The sequence below is a fragment of the Bos indicus x Bos taurus genome, chromosome 2 (genome assembly GCF_003369695.1).
Source record: "Bos indicus x Bos taurus breed Angus x Brahman F1 hybrid chromosome 2, Bos_hybrid_MaternalHap_v2.0, whole genome shotgun sequence".
Lineage (NCBI taxonomy): Eukaryota > Metazoa > Chordata > Mammalia > Artiodactyla > Bovidae > Bos > Bos indicus x Bos taurus.
Genome location: NC_040077.1, coordinates 59,411,561 through 59,432,110, shown reverse-complemented (window position 1 = coordinate 59,432,110; position 20,550 = coordinate 59,411,561). Strand labels below are relative to the sequence as shown.

The window sequence follows — 20,550 nt, the reverse complement described above, 5'->3', positions numbered from 1 at the left end:
TTATTTTTGGGGGGCTCCAAAATCACTTCAGATGGTAATTGCAGGCATGAAATTAAAAGATGCTTACTCCTTGGAAGGAAAGTTATTACCAACCTAGATAATATATTCAAAAGCAGAGACATTACTTTGCCAACAAAGGTACGTCTAGTCAAGGCTATGGTTTTTCCAGTGCTCATGTATGGATGTGAGAGTTGGACTGTGAAGAAGGCTGAGCACCGAAGAATTGATGCTTTTGAACTGTGGTGTTGGAGAAGACTCTTGAGAGTCCCTTGGACTGCAAGGAGATCCAACCAGTCCATTCTGAAGGAGATCAGCCCTGGGATTTCTTTGGAAGGAATGATGCTAAAACTGAAACTCCAGTCCTTTGGCCACCTCATGTGAAGAGTTGACTCATTGGAAAAGACTCTGATGCTGGGAGGGATTGGGGGTAGGAGGAGAAGGAGATGACAGAGGATGAGATGGCTGGATGGCATCAGTGACTTGATGGAAGTGAGTTGAGTGAACTCCAGGAGTTGGTGATGGACAGGGAGGCCTGGTGTGCTGCGATTCATGGGGTCGCAAAGAGTCGGACATGACTGAGTGACTGAACTGAACTGAACTGAACTGTACTCCTTGGAAGGAAAGTTATGACCAACCTAGATAGCATACTAAAAAGCAGAGACATTACTTTGCCACCAAAGGTCCATCTAGTCAAGGCTATGGTTTTCCCAGTCATCATGTATGGGTGCGAGAGTTGGACTGTGAAGAAAGCTGAGCATCGAAGAATTGATGCTTTTGAACTGTGGTGTTGGAGAAGACTCTTGAGAGTCCCTTGGACTGCAAGGAGATCCAACCAATCAATCCTAAAGGAGATCAGTCCTGGGGGTTCTTTGGAAGGAATGATGCTGAAGCTGAAACTCCAGTACTTTGGCCAACTCATGAGAAGAGTTGACTCGTTGGAAAAGACTGATGCTGGGAGGGATTGGGGGCAAGAGGAGAAGGGGACAACAAAGGATGAGATGGCTGGATGGCATCACTGACTCGATGGAAGTGAGTTGAGTGACCTCCAGGAGTTGGTGATGGACAGGGAGGCCTGTCGTGCTGCAATTCATGGGGTCACAAAGAATCTGACATGACTGAGTGACTGAACTGAACTGAACTGAATGATACTAGATAAAATAAATATAATTGATATTATATAATGATAGTGGTTGTTGATATTAGATAAAATGAACTCACATATTTTTAGTTCCAAAATAAGTCCCATTTAGATATTTATTATTTATTTAAAATAATGTAATTCCTATTTGAAATAACCTAATTTTAAGTGGCATTTTCCCCAATGTGAATTATACTCATATAATGAGGACTATCTGTGTACTTAATTTGATTTTACAGAAGAGGAACTTTATGCTTAGAGAAGTTAAAGTACTTTCATACGGTCACATCATTTACGAGCTGTTAATTTGAGAGAACTGTTTCCAAATAGAGAATTTTGATGCCACGTCCAGGTTTCTTTGCATCATACATCAGGTGTTTTAAAATGATCTTTCTCATATTCTACAACAGATCATAATTTTAAATATCTTGCATTTGGCTACATTCTCCACTATCTCTCACATGAAAATCACTATCATCAAAACAATTCCTTAAGTATTCAGTCCTTAAAGGTCCCTTTTAGAATAATTGTGCTGAGAGATAGGTGCGTGGTTGAGTATTCCATCCAATATGATGCTTAGAATTCCAGAGACCATTGGAAATGGCAGGGCTCCTTGTATTCCATGTAGCTAGATAGTATATTTGCAACTTCAGGAATTGTGGGTAAAGTGCCTAATTGTGGGATACTTTCTCTGATTATTTAGTTTATAAGATTCCTGATTTAAAAAGGAACTTATTAAAAGATAGTACCTCACAGAAACTTAAGGTACAGCAAGTACCTTTTATACTCTGATGCATTTATAAACAAAGTTTTCTTACTGAATGTTAATATTAGCCAGTTAAACATAATATCAAATATTTGTTTTTCTCTTTCTGACTTACTTCATTCTGTATGACAGACTCTAGGTCCATCCATATCACTCCAAATAACCCAATTTGTTCCTTTTTGTGGCCTAGTAATATTCCACACATATATATATTATATATATATATATATCACATCTTTTTAATTTATTTTTAATTATAGTTACAATATTGTGTTGTTTTCTACCATACATAAACATGAATCAGCCATAGGTGTACATATGGCACCTTCCTCTTGAGCCTCCTTCCCACCTCCCACCCTACCTATCAGGTTGTGTTGGGCTTCCCCAGTGGCTCAGTGGGTAAAGAATCTGCCTTCAATGCAGGAGATAAAGAAGACACAGGTTCAATCCCTGGATCAGGAAGATCCCCTGGAGGAGGAAAATGGCAACCCACTCCAATATTCTTGCCTGGAAAATCCTATGGACAAAGGAGCCTGGCGGGCTACAATCCAAAGGGTCACAAAGAGTTGGACACAGCTGAGCGACTACATCGGAGAAGGCAATGGCACCCCACTCCAGTACTCTTGCCTGGAAAATCCCATGGACCGAGGAGCCTGGTGGGCTGCAGTCCATGGGGTCGCTAAGAGTCGGACACGACTGAGTGACTTCACTTTGACTTTTCACTTTCATACATTGGAGAAGGAAATGGTAACCCACTCCAGTGTTCTTGCCTGGAGAATCCCAGGGATGGGGGAGCCTGGTGGGCTGCCGTCTATGGGGTCGCACACAGTTGGACACGACTGAAGCGACTTAGCAGCAGCAGAGCAACTACTTTATCCTATAAAAGCAGTACAGATGAACTTAATAGCAATGCAGAAATAGAGATGCAGACATAGAGAACAGACATGTAGATATGATGAGGAAGGGAAGGGTGAGACCAATGGGGAAATGAGGACTGACACTAATTAGGACTATACACTACCATAGATAGATAGCTAGTGAGAAGCTGCTGTATAGCACAGGAAGCTCAGCTCTGTGCTCTGTGATGACCTAGAATGGGTGGGATGGGGAGAGGGGATGAGAGGGAGGCTCAGGAGGGATGGGATATATGTATACATATAGCTGATCCACTTTGTTGTACAGCAGAAACTAACACAACATTGTCAAGCAATTATATTCCAATAATAAAAAAGAAAAAAAATGATAATATACTTCAAAATATAGAATTATATGCTTCTTGGTAATAGTTGACATTGTTTGAACTTATCTTTGTGTTTGGATAGCAAAAGGCAGAGAAATCATATGTCTGTCCTTTCAGTGAGTGGTTACAGGACTTCATTATTTTTTTTCTATTGACTTTATTAGGTTCCCCCCACCACATTTATGTCCAGCAGAAAATATCTGTCACTTTAATGGAAATAAATAAAATAGTCCTAAAGGAATGGCAGTGATGCATGCTATCAATTCAAGAACAAGCTTGAAGTTATTTGGTTTTAATGAAATAGAATCTCTTTAGCTGTGATAAAGGTGACACCCCATTGTCATTAGTTTTACAAAGATGGATAGAGAACAGGATGCAATTATAATGACATTAGAATAATAGATATTTAGTTCAAGAGAATAAACATAAAGATTGTTATAAAACTGAAGAGTATTTAAGTAAGAGTTAATGTGAAATATTGAGCCAAATGTATCCATGAGCAGGGACAATGTTTCACATGAATAAGGTGATGTCCACCAAGTATGATTTGGTTTGAGTGATGTTGGGAGGGAACATTGGTCTAAATGTAAATGCTCTGCTCTGTGCCCAGGAATGCATAATTTGTAGATTCTGTTGTTCACAAAGCCTAAGTTACTGATGACACAAACTTTACTGCTACCTCAAGTTTCTTTTCTGTTTCCCATACAGACCTAGATCAGTCCTTTCCTTGCGGTCTTGTCTGGGTCCTCATGTGATGTTCTCTTGCATTCACATCTTGGCTAATACAGTCACCTCTGTAGCAAAACTTCCTGAGTTTGAATCCTGTTCTGGAACTTACTATGTTTTTGACCTGAAAGAAGTGACACCTCTGTGCTGCAATTTCCTTATCGATAGTATGTGACAATAATAGAATTTTTCTCTAGGATTGTTATGACTATTCAGTGAGTCAGTATATAAGTATTTAGAAAATTGCTTAGCAATAGCATCACACGTTTGCACACCAGATAATATCATAGAGACAGTTTACAAAAATATGAATTAAACAAATATTCAATTCAGTTCAGTTCAGTCGCTCAGTTGTGTCCGATTTTTTGCAACCTCATGAATCACAGCACGCCAGGCCTCCCTGTCCATCAGTAACTCCCGGAGTTCCCTCAGATTCACATCCATCAAGTCAGTGATGCCATCCAGCCATCTCATCCTCTGTCATCTCCTTCTCCTCCTGCCCCCAATCCCTCCCAGCATCAGAGTCTTTTCCAATGAGTCAACTCTTCGGATGAGGTGGCCAAAGGACTGGAATTTCAGCTTTAGCATCATTCCTTCCAAAGAAATCCCAGGGCTGATCTCCTTTAGAATGGACTGGTTGGATCTCCTTGCAGTCCAAGGGACTCTCAAGAGTCTTCTCCAACACCACAGCTCAAAAGCATCAATTCTTTGGCACTCAGCTTTCTTCACAGTCCAACTCTCACATCCATACATGACCACTGGAAAAACCATAGCCTTGACTAGATGAACCTTTGTTGGCAAAGTAATGTCTCTGCTTTTTAATATGCTGTCTAGGTTGGTCATAACTTTCCCTCCAAGGAGTAAGCGTCTTTTAATTTCCTGGCTGCAGTCACCATCTGCAGTGATTTTGGAGCCCCCCAAAAATAAAGTCTGACACTGTTTTCACTGTTTCCCCCTCTATTTCCCATGAAGTGATGGGACCAGATGCCATGATCTTCGTTTTCTGAATGATGAGCTTTAAGCCAACTTTTTCACTCTCCTCTTTCACTTTCATAAAGAGGCTCTTTAGTTCCTCCTCACTTTCTGCCATAAGGGTGATGTCATCTGCATATCTGAGGTTATTGATATTTTTCCCGGCAATCTTGATTCCAGCTTGTGCTTCTTCCAGCCCAGCATTTCTCATGATGTACTCTGCATAGAAGTTAAATAAGCAGGGTGACAATATACAGCCTTGACGTACTCCTTTTCCTATTTGGAATCAGTCTGTTATTCCATGTCCAGTTCTAACTGTTGCTTCCTGACCTGCATATAGGTTTCTCAAGAGGCAGGTCAGGTGGTCTGGTATTTCCATCTCTTTCAGAATGTTTCACAGTTTATTATGATCCACACAGTCAAAGGCTTTGGCATAGTCAATAAAGCAGAAATAGATGTTTTTCTGGAACTCTCTTGCTTTTTCCATGATCCAGTGGATGTTGGCAATTTGATCTCTGGTTCCTCTGCCTTTTCTAAAACCAGGTTGAACACCTGGAAGTTCACGGTTCACGTATTGCTGAAGCCTGGCTTGGAGAATTTTGAGCATTACTTTACTAGCCTGTGAGATGAGTGCAATTGTGTGGTAGTTTGAGCATTCTTTGGCATTGCCTTTCTTTGGGATTGGATTGAAAACTGACCTTTTCCAGTCCTGTGGCCACTGCTGAGTTTTCCAAATTTGCTGGCATATTGAGTGCAGCACTTTCACAGCATAGTCTTTCAGGATTTGAAATAGCTCCACTGGAATTCCATCACCTCCACGAGCTTTGTTTGTAGTGATGCTTTCTAAGGCCCACTTGACTTCACATTCCAGGATGTCTGGCTCTAGGTGAGTGATCACACCATCGTGATTATCTTGGTCTTGAAGACCTTTTTTGTACAGTTCTTCTATGTATTCTTACCACCTCTTCTTAATATGTTCTGGTTCTGTTAGGTCTATACCATTTCTGTCCTTTATCGAGCCCATCTTTGCATGAAATGTTCCCTTGGTATCTCTAATTTTCTTGACGAGATCCCTAGTCTTTCCCATTCTGTTGTTTTCCTCTATTTCTTTGCACTGATCACTGAGGAAGGCTTTCTTATCTCTCCTTGCTATTCTTTGGAAATTTGCATTCAGATGCTTATATCTTTCTTTTTCTCCTTTGCATTTCACTTCTCTTCTTTTCACAGCTATTTGTAAGGCCTCCCCAGACAGCCATGTTGCTTTTTTGCATTTCTTTTCCATGGGTTGGTCTTGATCCCTGTCTCCTGTACAATGTCACGAACCTCCGTCCATAGTTCATCAGGCACCCTGTCTATCAGATCTAGTCCCTTAAATATATTTCTCACTTCTACTCTATAATCAATTAGTGCTTCATATATAGAGAATTTCATGTTAGGGACAGATTCTCAGGCCTCAAGGAATTTAGAATCTAGTGATGAGAATGTCCTCGCTTTCTTCAAAGATCTTCTTAAAGAGAGTTGGTTTCCCACCATATCTATGATAATATTCTGGTGACCACTAAGAGGTCTAGCCCACTGACTGTGTTAGTTCCTCTTCTCCCTGAACTTGAGGACATCTGAGAATTATGCTTACCTAAGGTTTTCAAGTGAATTCTATGCAGAAGTGAAGTCATTGCTATCTTCCCATTTCTCTTAAAATATAAATGTATAATCTTTGATTCTCACTTTTAATAGCTTTAATAGTATTCCCTCAGTCTATTCTGTCCCTTGCTCTCTTTTTGTCCAGCCACAATGGTCTTCTGTCAGCCCCTGAAACCTGTCCTTCTCCTTTGTATCTCATGACCTATTCACATGCTCTTCCTTCTGCGGGTCAGTGGGCCATTCTCTGTATATTATGTCTGACTTACTCCTTCAGATTTCTGTTTAAAGCTCAACTGCTCAAGGAAATATGCTCTGATTCTTTCTCAGACTGGGTGGCATCCCCATAACATGCTCTCAGAGAACCTTCTGTTTTTCCTTTCACATTTATCACAAATACAATCACATAGTTAATTTTATAACAACAGTGGAAGGGCATTGGATTCTCAGATAACTAATATTAAGGAAACTCTGCATACCATAGTTCATCAGTAGCAAATGAGTAAAGACAAGAGTGGGAGAGAGAAACGAAACATTTAAATTCCCTCCATTATTCCTATTAGTGAGTTTATGACCTGATGCCTAGCAGTGGGTATAAGATGACATGAGAGTCCTGCTCTTTCCTGAACCATTCTTATTAACCAATTTCTTCTCATTAGGAAATGGAATACTGGTATTTGAAAAAATGTTTTACAACCATCACAGCTTCTTCACACAAGATAACAACTTTATCTTATATTCAGTGAAAAAGAGAAATTGGCCCTAAACTCTAGGAAAACTGGTCATGTTGAATTAATGGAGTGACAGTATTGGAACCACACTAGGGAATTTTCTAGGGTAATCTTGGCATCTTCCTAGGAAATTTTCTAGGGTAATTTGGATTATGTGCAATTTTCTAGCTCACTTGATGATTTAGAACCTAACATAAGAAATACTGTTCTCTTTTTGCTTAATATTGGTGATCCTAGCCTAGAATGTAAGGTTTGTGAAGGCAGGAGGTACATCGGGCTGTTTTATCACTGTAGCCCCTAGCACATGGCAGGATGCTTTGGTTATTCTAGAGCTTAATAGAGAAATATTTATGAAATGAATTAACATTCTGCCAGTGTTTACGGGCTCAGTCTGTTTGGCAACAGTACAGAGTTTGGATGTAAGATGGCTGAAGTAGAAGACAGAGTTTCAGATCCACAAGCATATGCAGACCTTGGATAACCTGTATCTCCATGGAAACCTAAATTAAAATAGCAAAATAACTGAAACCTGGACATGACAAAGTTCAGCGTGTTTTAGTGAAGACCTTTGTATATATGGCAACATTCTGTTCTTTAATTCCTTTTTTAGCCAAACTCTAATGGAAAAGTTGACATTGTCCTTCTCATTTTAGGTCAAAGGAGCCGGACTCGATTTATCCTTATGCCAACCCAAGGAGAAGGCCGGCCATGTCCCACAGAGCTTACCCAGCACAAAACTTGCCCAGTGACCCCCTGCTACAGCTGGGTCCTCAGCAACTGGTCTGCATGTAAACTGGAGGTAAGTCATATAATGGCATTTAAAGAAATGTTTCTCAGTCTGTCCAAAGTACTTGTCTGTTGAAACCTACAAGCTGATGAAACAAACTTCACAGCACCAGGGGCCTGGCAGAGTGTATTTTTATGCGATAGAGAGCATGGGAAAAAAAACCAAATGACTTAACTTCATGCAGAGTGATATTGCTAGGAAAATAAATGCCCATCATTATCAACTATTTGTAATAAGTTGGATCAGGGGACTTTCAATCTTTTTAGCATCTTAAAGAATTCTCTATCTTCTTGGCTTGTTGGAAATATCAAAGCATTATGCAATTAGGCAAAACCCTGATGCTATAGAAATGCACAACTTGTCCTAGACTGTATTTCCTAAAAAAGCACTTTTAGGCTTAGACAAAATCTTGCATGTGGGCAGACATCCAAAAGTGTATGAAAGATATATTTTAACATTATTACACAAACCAAGGTTACTACATTTTCCTCAATGATTGCTTTTTATTGACCTGAAATACAAATGCCTAGTAACATCATAATATATCATATACCCAGAGCTTTTGCTGGGTCAGCAATGATGCTCTATGGCATTTTCTCTCTGGTTTCTTGTGTAAGAAAAAAGCACATTGATTTTTCTCTATTTTCTTGTTTTACTAGTTCATCCTTCAGTTCGTATTCCAAGGTAGATTTAATTAGGTAACAATAATTTTGATTATGCATTAAGATATCTGCAGAGTATTCTCATAGTGTTCCTGTCAGGATGACATTGTTGTGCAGCATCATTATCTTGCAGAAGTTAAATGCCCATGTATTGTAATAAGTCCCAGAGGAATAAAATGTGTGGTACATTTGTTCAGTCTGCTTGTTACAGAAAATAAGGTACCATGCTAATTAATTCAATAGTAACCTAATGGCTTTAAATATGAATACTTTGTCTCTTTCCTAAACCTTCAACAGTTTTTTCAGTACTGCTTAGAATCACAAATAAGAAATGGAAGGAAGATTTCTCCTGATAGTTGTTGAGAGAGTAAAGAAAACAAATTCAAAGAATTTAGGAACCCATTGCAGGAGAAGAAAGAGAAAAGACAGGAAGAAGAAGGGAAGGATGGGGGACAAACTCCACACTCTGTGTCTCACCAGCCATACAGCTGCTACTATACCTCACTTGTTCTTTTGTATTCAGATGGCCAAAAAGTTCATCTGGGTTTTTCTGCAAGATGTTACAGAAAATCCCAGGTAAACTTTTTGACCAACCCAATACTTTTCCTTTTATCTTCCTGGGTATCCAGAGATTTTTTTTTTTTTTTTAATAGACAAATCTGCCAGTTTGTCTCATAGGAACGTGCAGGGGAAATGTCAAATGTAATGTTTGAGATTTTGCTGTCACATACTGAACTTTAGCCAGAACCATAGAGGCCAGAGTGGTGGGTTGTGAACATTATAGCAGTACTTGTGGAGGTTGGGAGAAGGGGTTGTGGCATCCGATGGAGATACCCAGACCCAGGGGCCCTGGAGACCATGAGAGCAGGTGTATCCAGAGATTTCAAAGGTGCCTTAGATTTCTAGATGAGGTCATCCCATTCACTGACATTTCTAGTCAGGAGGAAACTGGAGTTAGCCTGAATTCAGGCAAAGCTCTCAGAAAACGTGTCTATATTAATTATTCCTGCGTGGGCACCTTATCTGCAGGAGACCAACAGCATTCTTCCCCAAGAGTTTGGAATGGAATTAAAGCTGTTCAAAGATACTATATTCAAAAACTCGTCGCTGTCACATATTCCCACCTTATATAATAGATAAAGTCAGTAACTCAGAGGCAAAAGAAAAAGAGAATCTGGATGATATTTGAATTTTTGCTGAGTTTGAACTGCATTCCTGTTCTTCCTGAAGCCTGATTTTGAATGCTTTGTGAGATACATAACACAAGACATTTTCAATGAGTCCCCTTTTCTTACTCATCTATGTAAGCTGAGTTTGGGGAATTACTGATCAAAATACACATGAATCTCCACATACAAAGCAAGTGCACCTCCCTCACAGCTGTCCTTCAGCTTCTTGTTCGGTAATATCCTGCCCTGCCCAGTGTGGGTTGCAGACTTTTTCCCTTGAGGTGGTGGTTGTGATCTTGAAGTGGCTGATTGCCATCAAGTGGATCAAACCCCAAACAGAGGAGCTTACCCAGGGCATGGTGGATAGGCCAATTCTGTCACCATCGTCTGTGGAAAGAGACTTGCAAACGAAGGTGTTTATCCTCAGGCTTCATTTTTTTTCAGGGTTTCCTAACTCCTTCCAAGTTTCTTAGCTGATAACACGTATCCACACATATGTTGCAAAATCTGTTTCAGAGCTCAGACTCTGGAGTCTCTCAGGTCTAATTTTTTTAGATTTTATTTTATATATTCTTAAATATTATTTTGTAGACTTCTTCATCTATTCCTTAGTATTTCTCAGAGCTTCTCATTTTGAAAGTGGAATAACATGAAGTGATACCCTCTACTCTTCACTGCTGCTGCTGCTGCTAAGTTGCATCAGTTGTGTCCGACTCTTTGCAACCCCATAAATGGCAGCCCACCAGGCTCCCCCATCCCTGGGATTCTCCAGGCAAGAATACTGGAGTGAGTTGCCATTTCCTTCTCCAATGCATGAAAGTGAAAACTGAAAGTGAAATCGCTGAATCGTGTCAGACTCTGTTCAACCCCATAGACAGCAGGCCACCAGGCTCCTCCGTCCATGGGATTCTCCAAGCAAGAACACTGGAGTGGGGTGCCATTGCCTACTCTTCACTAGATTCACCATTTTACATTTGTGTATATTTATAGACTCACACACATATTTTGTATTATTATTTAAATATATATCAGTAGACTTTTATTTTTATTTATTTAAAGATAATTGAGTGTTTTTAATTTTTTGTTTGTTTGTTTTAATTTTTGGCTGCACCCTGTGGCATGTGGGGCCTTAGTTCCCTGACCAAGGATTGAACTTGTGCCCCCCTGCATTGAAAAGCAGTGTCTTAACCCCTGGACTATCAGGGAAGTCTCTAGACTGTATTTTTTTAAAGTAGTTTTAAATATACCAAAAAACTGAGCAGAGAGTTTCCATATGCCTCTTAATTTCCCAAACTTGCATGCTTCTCCCTATTATCAGCATCTTTGCAGGCCTAATTTTGGTCAAGATTTTTTTCCAGTTCCTCACTCTGCACTTTTTGCCAGGTTTTCAAACTCTCCAAACTCTGTTGACTTATGTATATCACAGGAGGAGCAGTAGTACCTGTTTTGCTGGGGGTTTTGGTAGCGATTAGACAAGTCATACAGAGAAGGCAATGGCACCCCACTCTAGTACTCTTGCCCAGAAAATCCCATGGATGGAGGAGCCTGATGGGCTACAGACCATGGGGTCGCTAAGAGTTGGACACGACTGAGCGACTTCACTTCCATGCATTGGAGAAGGAAATGGCAACCCACTCCAGTGCGCTTGCCTGGAGAATCCCAGGGATGGGGAAGCCTGGTGGGCTGCCGTTTATGGGGTCGCATAGAGTCGGACACGACTGAAGCAACTTAGCAGCAGCAGCAGACAAGTCATATGTAGTGCTGACCATAGTACCTAAATTTAGAGCTCAATAAATTGAGGTTGTTATTATAGGGTTGATAAAAACTCTGATCATGAGCATTAGCACAACCTGCTGATCCACATCTGGTGATGCTGATCCAGAGTAGACAGGAAGTCCATTAATGATCTGGACAGCAGAGACTTAGTGACAGAATCCTGACTATTGACCATCTTGTTCTAAGAAGCCTGGCTCTGTTTTCAAGTCCTGGTGTGTAAAGTCTTATGAGTGAGACTGGATGAATGCTTGCTTTATGAATGAAATTATCATTCTGCTGCTGATTTCTCCTCATACCGTGGCTGTTGTTGTCAAAAGTTATAAGAGATTAAGGTGGAACATGGATACATACTAGAAACATATTATTGTTTGTTTTGGTTTTGAAAGTGCTCCCTGATATTGACTAGTTTCCCTTCATTTCTACACACTCCATCTCCTGGAATGTCAAACAAAGCTCTAGTCAATTGCATCTCCAGTTACCTGAGGTTCTAGAGAGCAGTAACTTCAAACTTCAGACATGCTGCAGTATCTTCAGACTCCAAGTTCATGAACTCTGACACTCTACAGTGAAACATATACCTTAGGCAATTTGGCCATGCAATGGCCAAAAGTTAAAGAAAGAACCCTCCCCCAAACCCAAATTTAACTTATGCTAGTTATTTTCAACTTTGGGGTATAAATATTTACTAGAACATTTGGTTTGGATAAATATATTGTGAATTGATTTTGAACTTCCCTTTCTCAAAAAAAAAAAAAAGTGCACTTGGGTTCATAACTAGGGCACATTTTTTTAACCATTTCACAATGGTTAGAACGGTTATGAGATACTGAGATAGCAAATGTGGGGATTGCCATCTTAGATAAACAAAGCACAATTCTTGTTAAAACATCTATGGAAAAGGATGTGATGGTCCCAGTTTGTGCGTCTGCTCAGATGATTCAGTCTCTAAGTTGCTGTAACTTAGACCTCCTCCAAGTTGCACCTTTTCTTTTTTTTGCCAGTATAACTTTGAATCTGAAAGAATTTTTATCGGCAGCCTCTGTACCATCCTGCATATCTGGCAGCCCGTCCACAACCTGCCCCTGATACTTAGCAGCTGCTGCCACTGTGGCTTGACCTGGCTGGTGCTCAGCAGGCCCATCAGCCTCTGAGTCACCTGCTGCACACCCAGGAGCACTGTCATGACTGCTTTAGCTGCCCACCATGTCCCTCTTCAATCCTGCTGCTGCCAGAGCAGAAGTTCTAGCAATGTAGTTTCTGAGTCCTGTGGTGGGAGGGAGAAATAAGGAGGAGGCGAAACTCAGTTTCCCAATGCAGAGCCCAGTTGTCCAGTTATCACCTAATAATGGGTTGTAGCATGTAGCATCCTTGTGTGCAGCGACAGAGTCTATGCAAATGTTCTTTCTTTCTCTCTCCATCTATACCAGAGGTAATCATAAAAACTCTTGGTCTTCCACCTATTTCCTGGCTTAGTGGGAGCTGAGTAACATACCTCGGAAGTATAGGGGAGTTAATACTCCCTAGGATGAAAGTTGATCAGTGAGAACTGGATCCATGGAGGAGGTGGCATATAAATGCCTCTGCCTTTTTCCTGCCACCACATCTTAGATGATCCATGTGGCCTGTCTAAACAATGTTGTGACTGACCAAGAAACCAGCTGTGTTTACTATGAAGTTGAGGCCAGTTGACAACACACTACCTCGTATTTGCTTTTCCTCTGTACCCGCGATGGCTCTCTCAGCCTCACTCTTGCACCCCTGGGATTAAAAAAAAAAAAAACCCACAAAACTACCCTCTTCAGTTATCCAAATATCCAATGGACTTCTTTTTGAAATATGTGCACCTGACTAAACTGAGGAGATAATACTCACCTTGTGAGTATCTGCTAAAAATGTTAGAGTAGGAAGTCTTTCATCAGGCAGATGGTCGAGCTAGATAAACCACAAAGCTTCTGTTTCTGTGAGAAACTGCAAATTTTTTTTCTAATTGGCCAGAAAAATCTGAGTGGGATTTGTATAAAATGTCTTCAAAGAATAATATTCAGCACAGAGGCATTCCGAGAAAATCAGCGTTTTACTGGAAACCCCAATCTAATCCACATGAAAAAGTACTGAATTCCCTACAAAAGAAAAACAAGCAAAGCAAAAGAGAAATGTACACCCTGTGGTTGTACATGCTCTTTTGGGGAGTGATTATGGATTAGGCCACTTTATCACATACACCTAGACAAATTAGGTATTGTTTTTCTTTTTCAGTCAATCCTGGCTGAGTTCCAGAATGAATCGTCATATTCTGAGTGCATAAATTTCAGGGCATAAATTTGCATTTCTGCTTCAATTGCTCTGTCAGCTCTAAGAGAATTGCTCAGGGATGCCTTATTGTCAACAACTGAAAGATAACTCTCAACAGGAGGAAGCTAAAGAAATATGCAACTGTGTTTTTTTGTTTTTTGGTTTCTTTTTCCCAAGAGGTGGCGGGAGCTAAAACTTTGAGATGTTCCTGATTTGGGTAATGCTGACAGCATCCTTTCCTCTGACAGGGTGGAGACTGTGGGGAAGGAGTCCAGACCCGCAGCCTCTCCTGTGTGGTCCACAATGGTTCAATATCTCCCTGGACTGTACGTGTAGATGATGCACTGTGTAGAGAGATGCCCTTTCAAGATAGCGTCTTGAAACAGCCGTGTTCAGTGCCTTGCCCAGGTAGGCAATTTTAAATGATTGGGAATGCCTTCTATGGTGACCTTTTTATTTATTTTTCTGTTTTTTGGAGTTCTCTCTCATCCAAGTTGAAGTTTGTAACTAACTTTAATCCATGTGTCATTGGTTATCACTTTGGAATATACCTAACAGCTTCTATGGAGGCAAAGTAGGCTGGCCGGGCGAGTCAGGGGGACTCACTGGACTTGGAAATGTAAGAGCTAAGTTAGAATCTGGTCACTATCACGTCACTGGCATTTTGCCTGGGACATATACTCTTGTCGCTTTGAGCAGTGGTTGCTCCATCTAGAAAATATGTTAATAATACCTGACCACACCAAGCACATTGCCAGCATTCAAAAAACGTTGACTGAATCCATGAGTAATGAACCCTGGCTGATGACATGGTGACGACAAGTAAGGGTAAAAGTTCATGAAAGCACTCTGTTAAACAAGCAAGTTCTATGTAATTGTGAAGGTTATTCTTAGTTACATAAGATTTATGAGTTTATTTTAATCCTAATAACACAACTTAACCTTGTATGGCAGGAGCTTAAGGTGGCTAAATATATCCTTATGTGGTCTTATAATATGGCATGTGACATATATGTGTGTATACATACATTCATATATACACACACACACACACACACACACACACAAATTGTGCGTGTTTGGATTGTTAAATGAAACATTCTTTAAGTTTAAAGCTACTCTACTTCTTTCCTTTATATAATTTCTATGAACATCCATTTTATGATGTTATGATGCTCTTTAAAAACTGAGTTGCTGTAATCTTTACACGTCCTTTTAAAATTTTTATCGTCACTAGTAGACACTAGTGTTCTCTAGATAAAACTGCCATGATTTGAAGCAAAATAATGGCAGTATAGTGCTTGGCGCTTTTCATTCAACTAGATTAAACCATAAATTACTTCCTCACTCCTAGTGCTTTCTAATTAGAAAATTTGTCAGCATAGAGTTTGTAGTTTCTGGAATGCACGTGGTCACTGTGGCACCACACAAATCCGGCTGTGAACCCTGTGTGTGTAAATGGGGTCAGGGGCCAGTTTTCACACTGTTTCCTCTGCTCTGTGCTGCATGATCCTCCAGGAGACTGCCATTTAACAGAATGGTCAGAGTGGAGCACATGTGAGCTGACCTGCATTGATGGAAGAAGCTTCGAGACTCTGGGTCGCCAATCTAGGTCAAGGACATTTATAATTCAGTCTTTTGAGAACCAAGACAGCTGCCCCCAGCAGGTTCTAGAAACACGCCCTTGTACAGGTACCAAGAGCACTTTTCAACTCTCAGCCTTGATTGATCAATGCTTATTCTGCTTTGATTGAGGCATAATAGAACCGCTGTTATCGTATTTACTTGCAGGAGGTAAATGTTATCACTACACGTGGAAAGCAAGTCTTTGGAACAATAATGAACGAACTGTGTGGTGCCAACGTTCAGATGGCATTAACGTCACAGGTATTCCTGCCTAAGATTCATGTGGGCACTTCGGAAAGATCTCTGAGTGTTGCTGTTGGTGAGAAGAATTAGCTTAAAAATTATAAGCAAGGGAAGACTGGGGAGTGGACTTAGATGAGCTTCATGGCAAGTTGCCATTAGATCTTTGCATCTTAGAAAGCAAACAGTTCTATATGAAGTCCCATAATATCTCAGACGGGCTACCCAGGTGGCACAATTATAAAGAATTCTCCTGCCAGTGCAGGAGCCATAGGAGACAGGGGTTCAATCCCTGAGTCGGGAAGATCCCCTAGATAAGGAAATGGCAAACTATTCCAGTATTCATGTCTGGAGAGTTCCATGGACAGAGGAGCCTAGTGGGCTACAGTGGAGTCACAAAGAGTAGATATAACTGACTGACTGAGCATACACACACACAGTATATCAGACAACTTAAAGAAGTAGTTCAGTTCAGTCACTCATTTGTGTCCAACTCTTTGTGACCCCATGGACTGCAGCACTCCAGGCTTCCCTGTCCATCACCAACTCCCAGAGTTTACTCAAACTCATGTCCACTGAGTCGGTGATGCCATCCATCTATCTCATCCCCTGTCGTCCCCTTCTCCTCCCACCTTCAATCTTTCCCAGCATCAGGGTCTTTTCCAAGGAGTCAGTTCTTCACATCAGGTGGCCAAAGTGTTGGAGTTTCAGCTTCAGCATCAGTTGATACATAATAAAATTTCCTTGAATATCATGATCTAAGACAAAAATGGAAAGACACAGATGTTGATTTAAAACAGTGGTCTCTAAAATTTTAAAAGATGTACCTTTTCAGTAAAAGGTATTTGAGAACAGACCTCAAAATATCCTAAAATCCCACACTACTGTGCTAATGTATCATGTTATGAAGCATATACAGAAATTGAAATTAAAAGAGTTGATAAAGATATAATAAAGCTAAAATATATTAATGATTAAAAACATTTTCCTGTAAATTATAGATGCTTATGTTCATGTACTGAAAGCTTCATTTTTTAACAATGTGGTAGCCTTGATTATTATTTAATATCTGAATATATATTGAAGGAAGGGTTCCTCATTCAGGGCAGTGAATGCAATTAGATTGTACAAATGGTCTTCTCAATCATTTTAAAGGGGTTTGTTTCGATGCCTTCTTATGAAAGAAAATCAAATTGTCATTCTTTTTACTTAGCGCTACGGCTGACTAAGAGCTCATCAGAATAGAAGAATCTCGAGTTTTCTATCGGAGAAAGATCGTCTGCTTCACCTTTTTCTAGTTTACTTGTTTTTTTCATTATTGGTTGTCCCTTTAAGTCCATAGTTTTTCCATACAACCATTTATTTTAAGTGACTTGCCCATTGTGTAAGTTATTATTAAAACTAAATATACGGTACATCTGCCTAACCAGGAACACAGAAAGCATCACTTGCTGCAGCATGCTGAGAGTTAACCAACCGGTGAGGGCTCCACTATCAGATGCGTGGAGCACCTCGCGCCCGGTGTGCATCCCAGGGCCACCTGATGAATGAGTTCAGGTTACCAGTGTCACCTGCCAAGTATCATCACAGCTTAATTTGTTAAGTTAAAGTTAAAGAAGTTAACTGTTAAAATTTAAAATGTTGGCTAAAATATACAAATTCTAACATGTTTTTCCTGGCTCCCAGGTGCTCCTCTCCCCATGGAGTATACACACTGCATGGTGGAGATCCCTGGTTTAAGGAGGAAAAAACACCACCTCCAAACTCTGTTGGCAGTGACAAGGCTGTGTGGTTACTGCCACTAACACATGATCAGTTTCACACCTACCTGCTCATTCTGGAGCCTGGTGTTTTTTTTCTTGTGGAAATTATTTTTCAAGTAACAGATTTTAGCTGTTTCATTTTTCAGAAAAATGTAGATGCCACATTCCCTACACAGCCTTAAGCACAAAACTTTCTCTAGTTACAAAATCATAATTGGCTGTGTTATGATTATATACTATATAATTGGTTGACAATTATAATAATGCAGAGACTAGAACCTATAAATGCAACCAGTGGTATATAAATGTAGCTTCAATGGTGCCCTTGAATAATATGTCAACTTCTTTGCTGGTACCTTGAATCCAGGAAGGCATGACTAATATATAAATGAGTTTTAGATTACAGAGATATTATTCCATCTAGTTACTGAAAGCTATTTTAATAAGGACCTGCAAGTACTAGTGTCAGATGTATGATTATCCCTGCTGGAGTATATACATTTGCTCTTAAAAATATGTGTGGCAATCTGTATGTGACTCTGCATGTGTGTGTATATGTGTGTATTCTGGCTGAAATATGTTTAAAATGTTACCAAATTGTTTAATATCATGGTCTCATGAATGGGCTAGTGGCATTCTTTTAGTGTTTGGTTGTTGGGAATTGGTCTAGTGCCTAGTTTGGAAGCTGGAAAAAAACTATATAGACAGATCTTTGAGCGTATATATTTTCTGCTCCTGAACTTCAATTGAGATTTCATCAATTCTTTTGCTGATCCTGACACTCACAGGCTTTGCCCTCAAGTGAAGCCATATGATAGAATCACCTGGCCAACACGCAGGTATAAAATCTCAACTGTAAACAACTTCTGTTAGCAGAGCCTCCCATCTCAAACAGCCCTTCCTAGAATAATCAACAAAATAAAACTGAGCCACACTGTCAGCAAAGAGATTTTTTAAAAAATAATACTGTTACAAGGTAGCCAGTGCCAGAGAGGAAAAGAAGTGAATATTTATCCTAGAAAAATCTGTAAATGATGGCGGGATTTCCTTTGTAGGAGGCTGCTCCCCTCAGGCACGCCCTGCTGCTATTCGGCAGTGTAACCCAGCTTGCAGAAAACCTTTCTCCTACTGCACACAGGTGAGTCAGGTGCTGAGGCTTGGACAGGTAATTTAATTGTGTTATATGTATGTTGTCTGATGTTTTCCAGTCTCCTGTAGCCCAAGCAGCAATTCCATGGGCCCACGATACCACCTAGAGGCGTTTGCAGAAGTAATCACAGCTATTAAGAATTTCTTTGCATGGCCATGTGTTCAAGAAAGCAGTCTTTTTTACTCTAAATCCATCTATAGCTAACCTCTCTTTCAGATATCTAATCTCTGTTAGCTCTATTTCTCCTCTGATTATCAATGTGTTCTCAGTTGATTTTATTTCCTCCATTTCATATACCTAAACTATTTTGCAAAATCTTCAAAAGGATATGTTCATGTTTGTTAAACATTAGGTACTAAATTTGATTACACTGTGATTAGTGTGTATAAATTTTTAGTTGATTTTAAATAAGTTGATAGTATGGTTATGGGTAATAGTTATGGGTGTGTATATATATATACATTTTTTAAAGCAGAAATTATTCTCCTTTTCCTTCTTTAATTCCCACCCATTACTGCTCAGGATTTAATGCAAAATGTACCATGTATTCTAATCAGTGGTACTCACAGTGTACAGTGTATAAAGAAGAAAGGTGTGCCCTGTCTCTCAAAGAAATAAGTTTCTTCTTATACTGTGTTCTTTCCAAAAATGATTTGGTTAAAATGATTCAAATGCTCCATTCTATTTCATGGACCTTCTACTTCAAGTAGAAGTAGGTTAATTCTTTGATACAGGAAAGCTAGGGATTAAGTTTCCAGTGGAAAAAAGAAGGAAAAGAGATCAGCAACGACTTCATGGGCTAATGATGTTTGTGAAATAGAAGTTGTGGCTTCCCACCAACTCTCTGGATACCCTCTGTAATAAATCTAAAATACATTTTCCCTTGAACCTTTGGCCTATATAACTGGTTACAGCTTTTCACTCAGACTAGAGACACATCTTCAAACGATAGCTTTCATATCTGAGCTTGTACCAATTTTCTTCATTAGTTTCTCCCCATTGAACATTGAGTAATGTCTTTAAGTAAAACCACTGGAAATATTTATAATGATAAATGTCATTATATACTCTCTTCCTAAACTTTAGGCATTTATTAATTATGTTTTTTTAACTTCTACTTTTTAGTTTTAGTATCTGTTGCTCCTCAATATCATGTGTTCAGTCAACAACTGATGACTAAGTAAATCAGTTCAGTTCAGTCACTCAGTCATGTCCAACTCTGTGACCCCATGGACTGTAGCACGCCAGGCCTCCCTGTCCATTACCAACTCCCAGAGTTTACTCAAACTCATGTCCATTGAGTCGGTGATGCCATCCAACCATCTCATCCTCTGTCATCCCCTTCTTCTCCTGCCTTCAATCTTTCCCAACATCAGGGTCTTTTCAAATGAGTCAGTTCTTCACATCAGGTGACCAAAGTATTGGAGTTTCAGCTTCAGCATCAGTCCTTCCAATGAATATTCAGGACTGATTTCCTTTAGGACGAACTGGTTAGATCTCCTTGCAGTCCAAGGGACTCTCAAGAGTCTTCTCCAACACCACAGATCAAAGTATCAATTATTCAGTGCTCAGCTTTCTTTATGGTCCAACTGTCATATCCATACATGACTACTGGAAGAACCATAGCTTTGACTAGATAGACTTTTGTTGGCAAAGTCATGTCTCTGCTTTTTAATATGCTGTCTAGGCTGGTCATAACTTTTCTTCCAAGGAGTAAGAGTCTTTTAATTTCATGCCCACAGTCACCATCTGCCGTGATTTTGGAGCCCAAAAAAATAAAGTCTGTCAGTTTCCTCTGTTTCCCCATCTATTTCCCATGAAGTGATGGGACCAGATGCCATGATCTTAGTTTTCTGAATATTGAGTTTTAAGCC

General features: G+C 39.9%; 1 protein-coding gene across 2 annotated transcripts in view; it reads left to right on the top strand.

Moving 5' to 3' along the window:
• The window catches only part of THSD7B (thrombospondin type 1 domain containing 7B), a 1,076,713-nt gene that overhangs the window by 1,039,212 nt on the left and 16,951 nt on the right, over positions 1-20,550 (top strand). For both annotated transcript variants that reach the window (XM_027561747.1, XM_027561740.1), the window contains 5 exons: positions 7,865-8,010; positions 14,146-14,305; positions 15,416-15,589; positions 15,689-15,784; positions 18,582-18,664. In XM_027561747.1, coding sequence (XP_027417548.1) covers positions 7,865-8,010; positions 14,146-14,305; positions 15,416-15,589; positions 15,689-15,784; positions 18,582-18,664 — 659 coding nt within the window. The remainder of the gene's footprint in view (positions 1-7,864; positions 8,011-14,145; positions 14,306-15,415; positions 15,590-15,688; positions 15,785-18,581; positions 18,665-20,550) is intronic.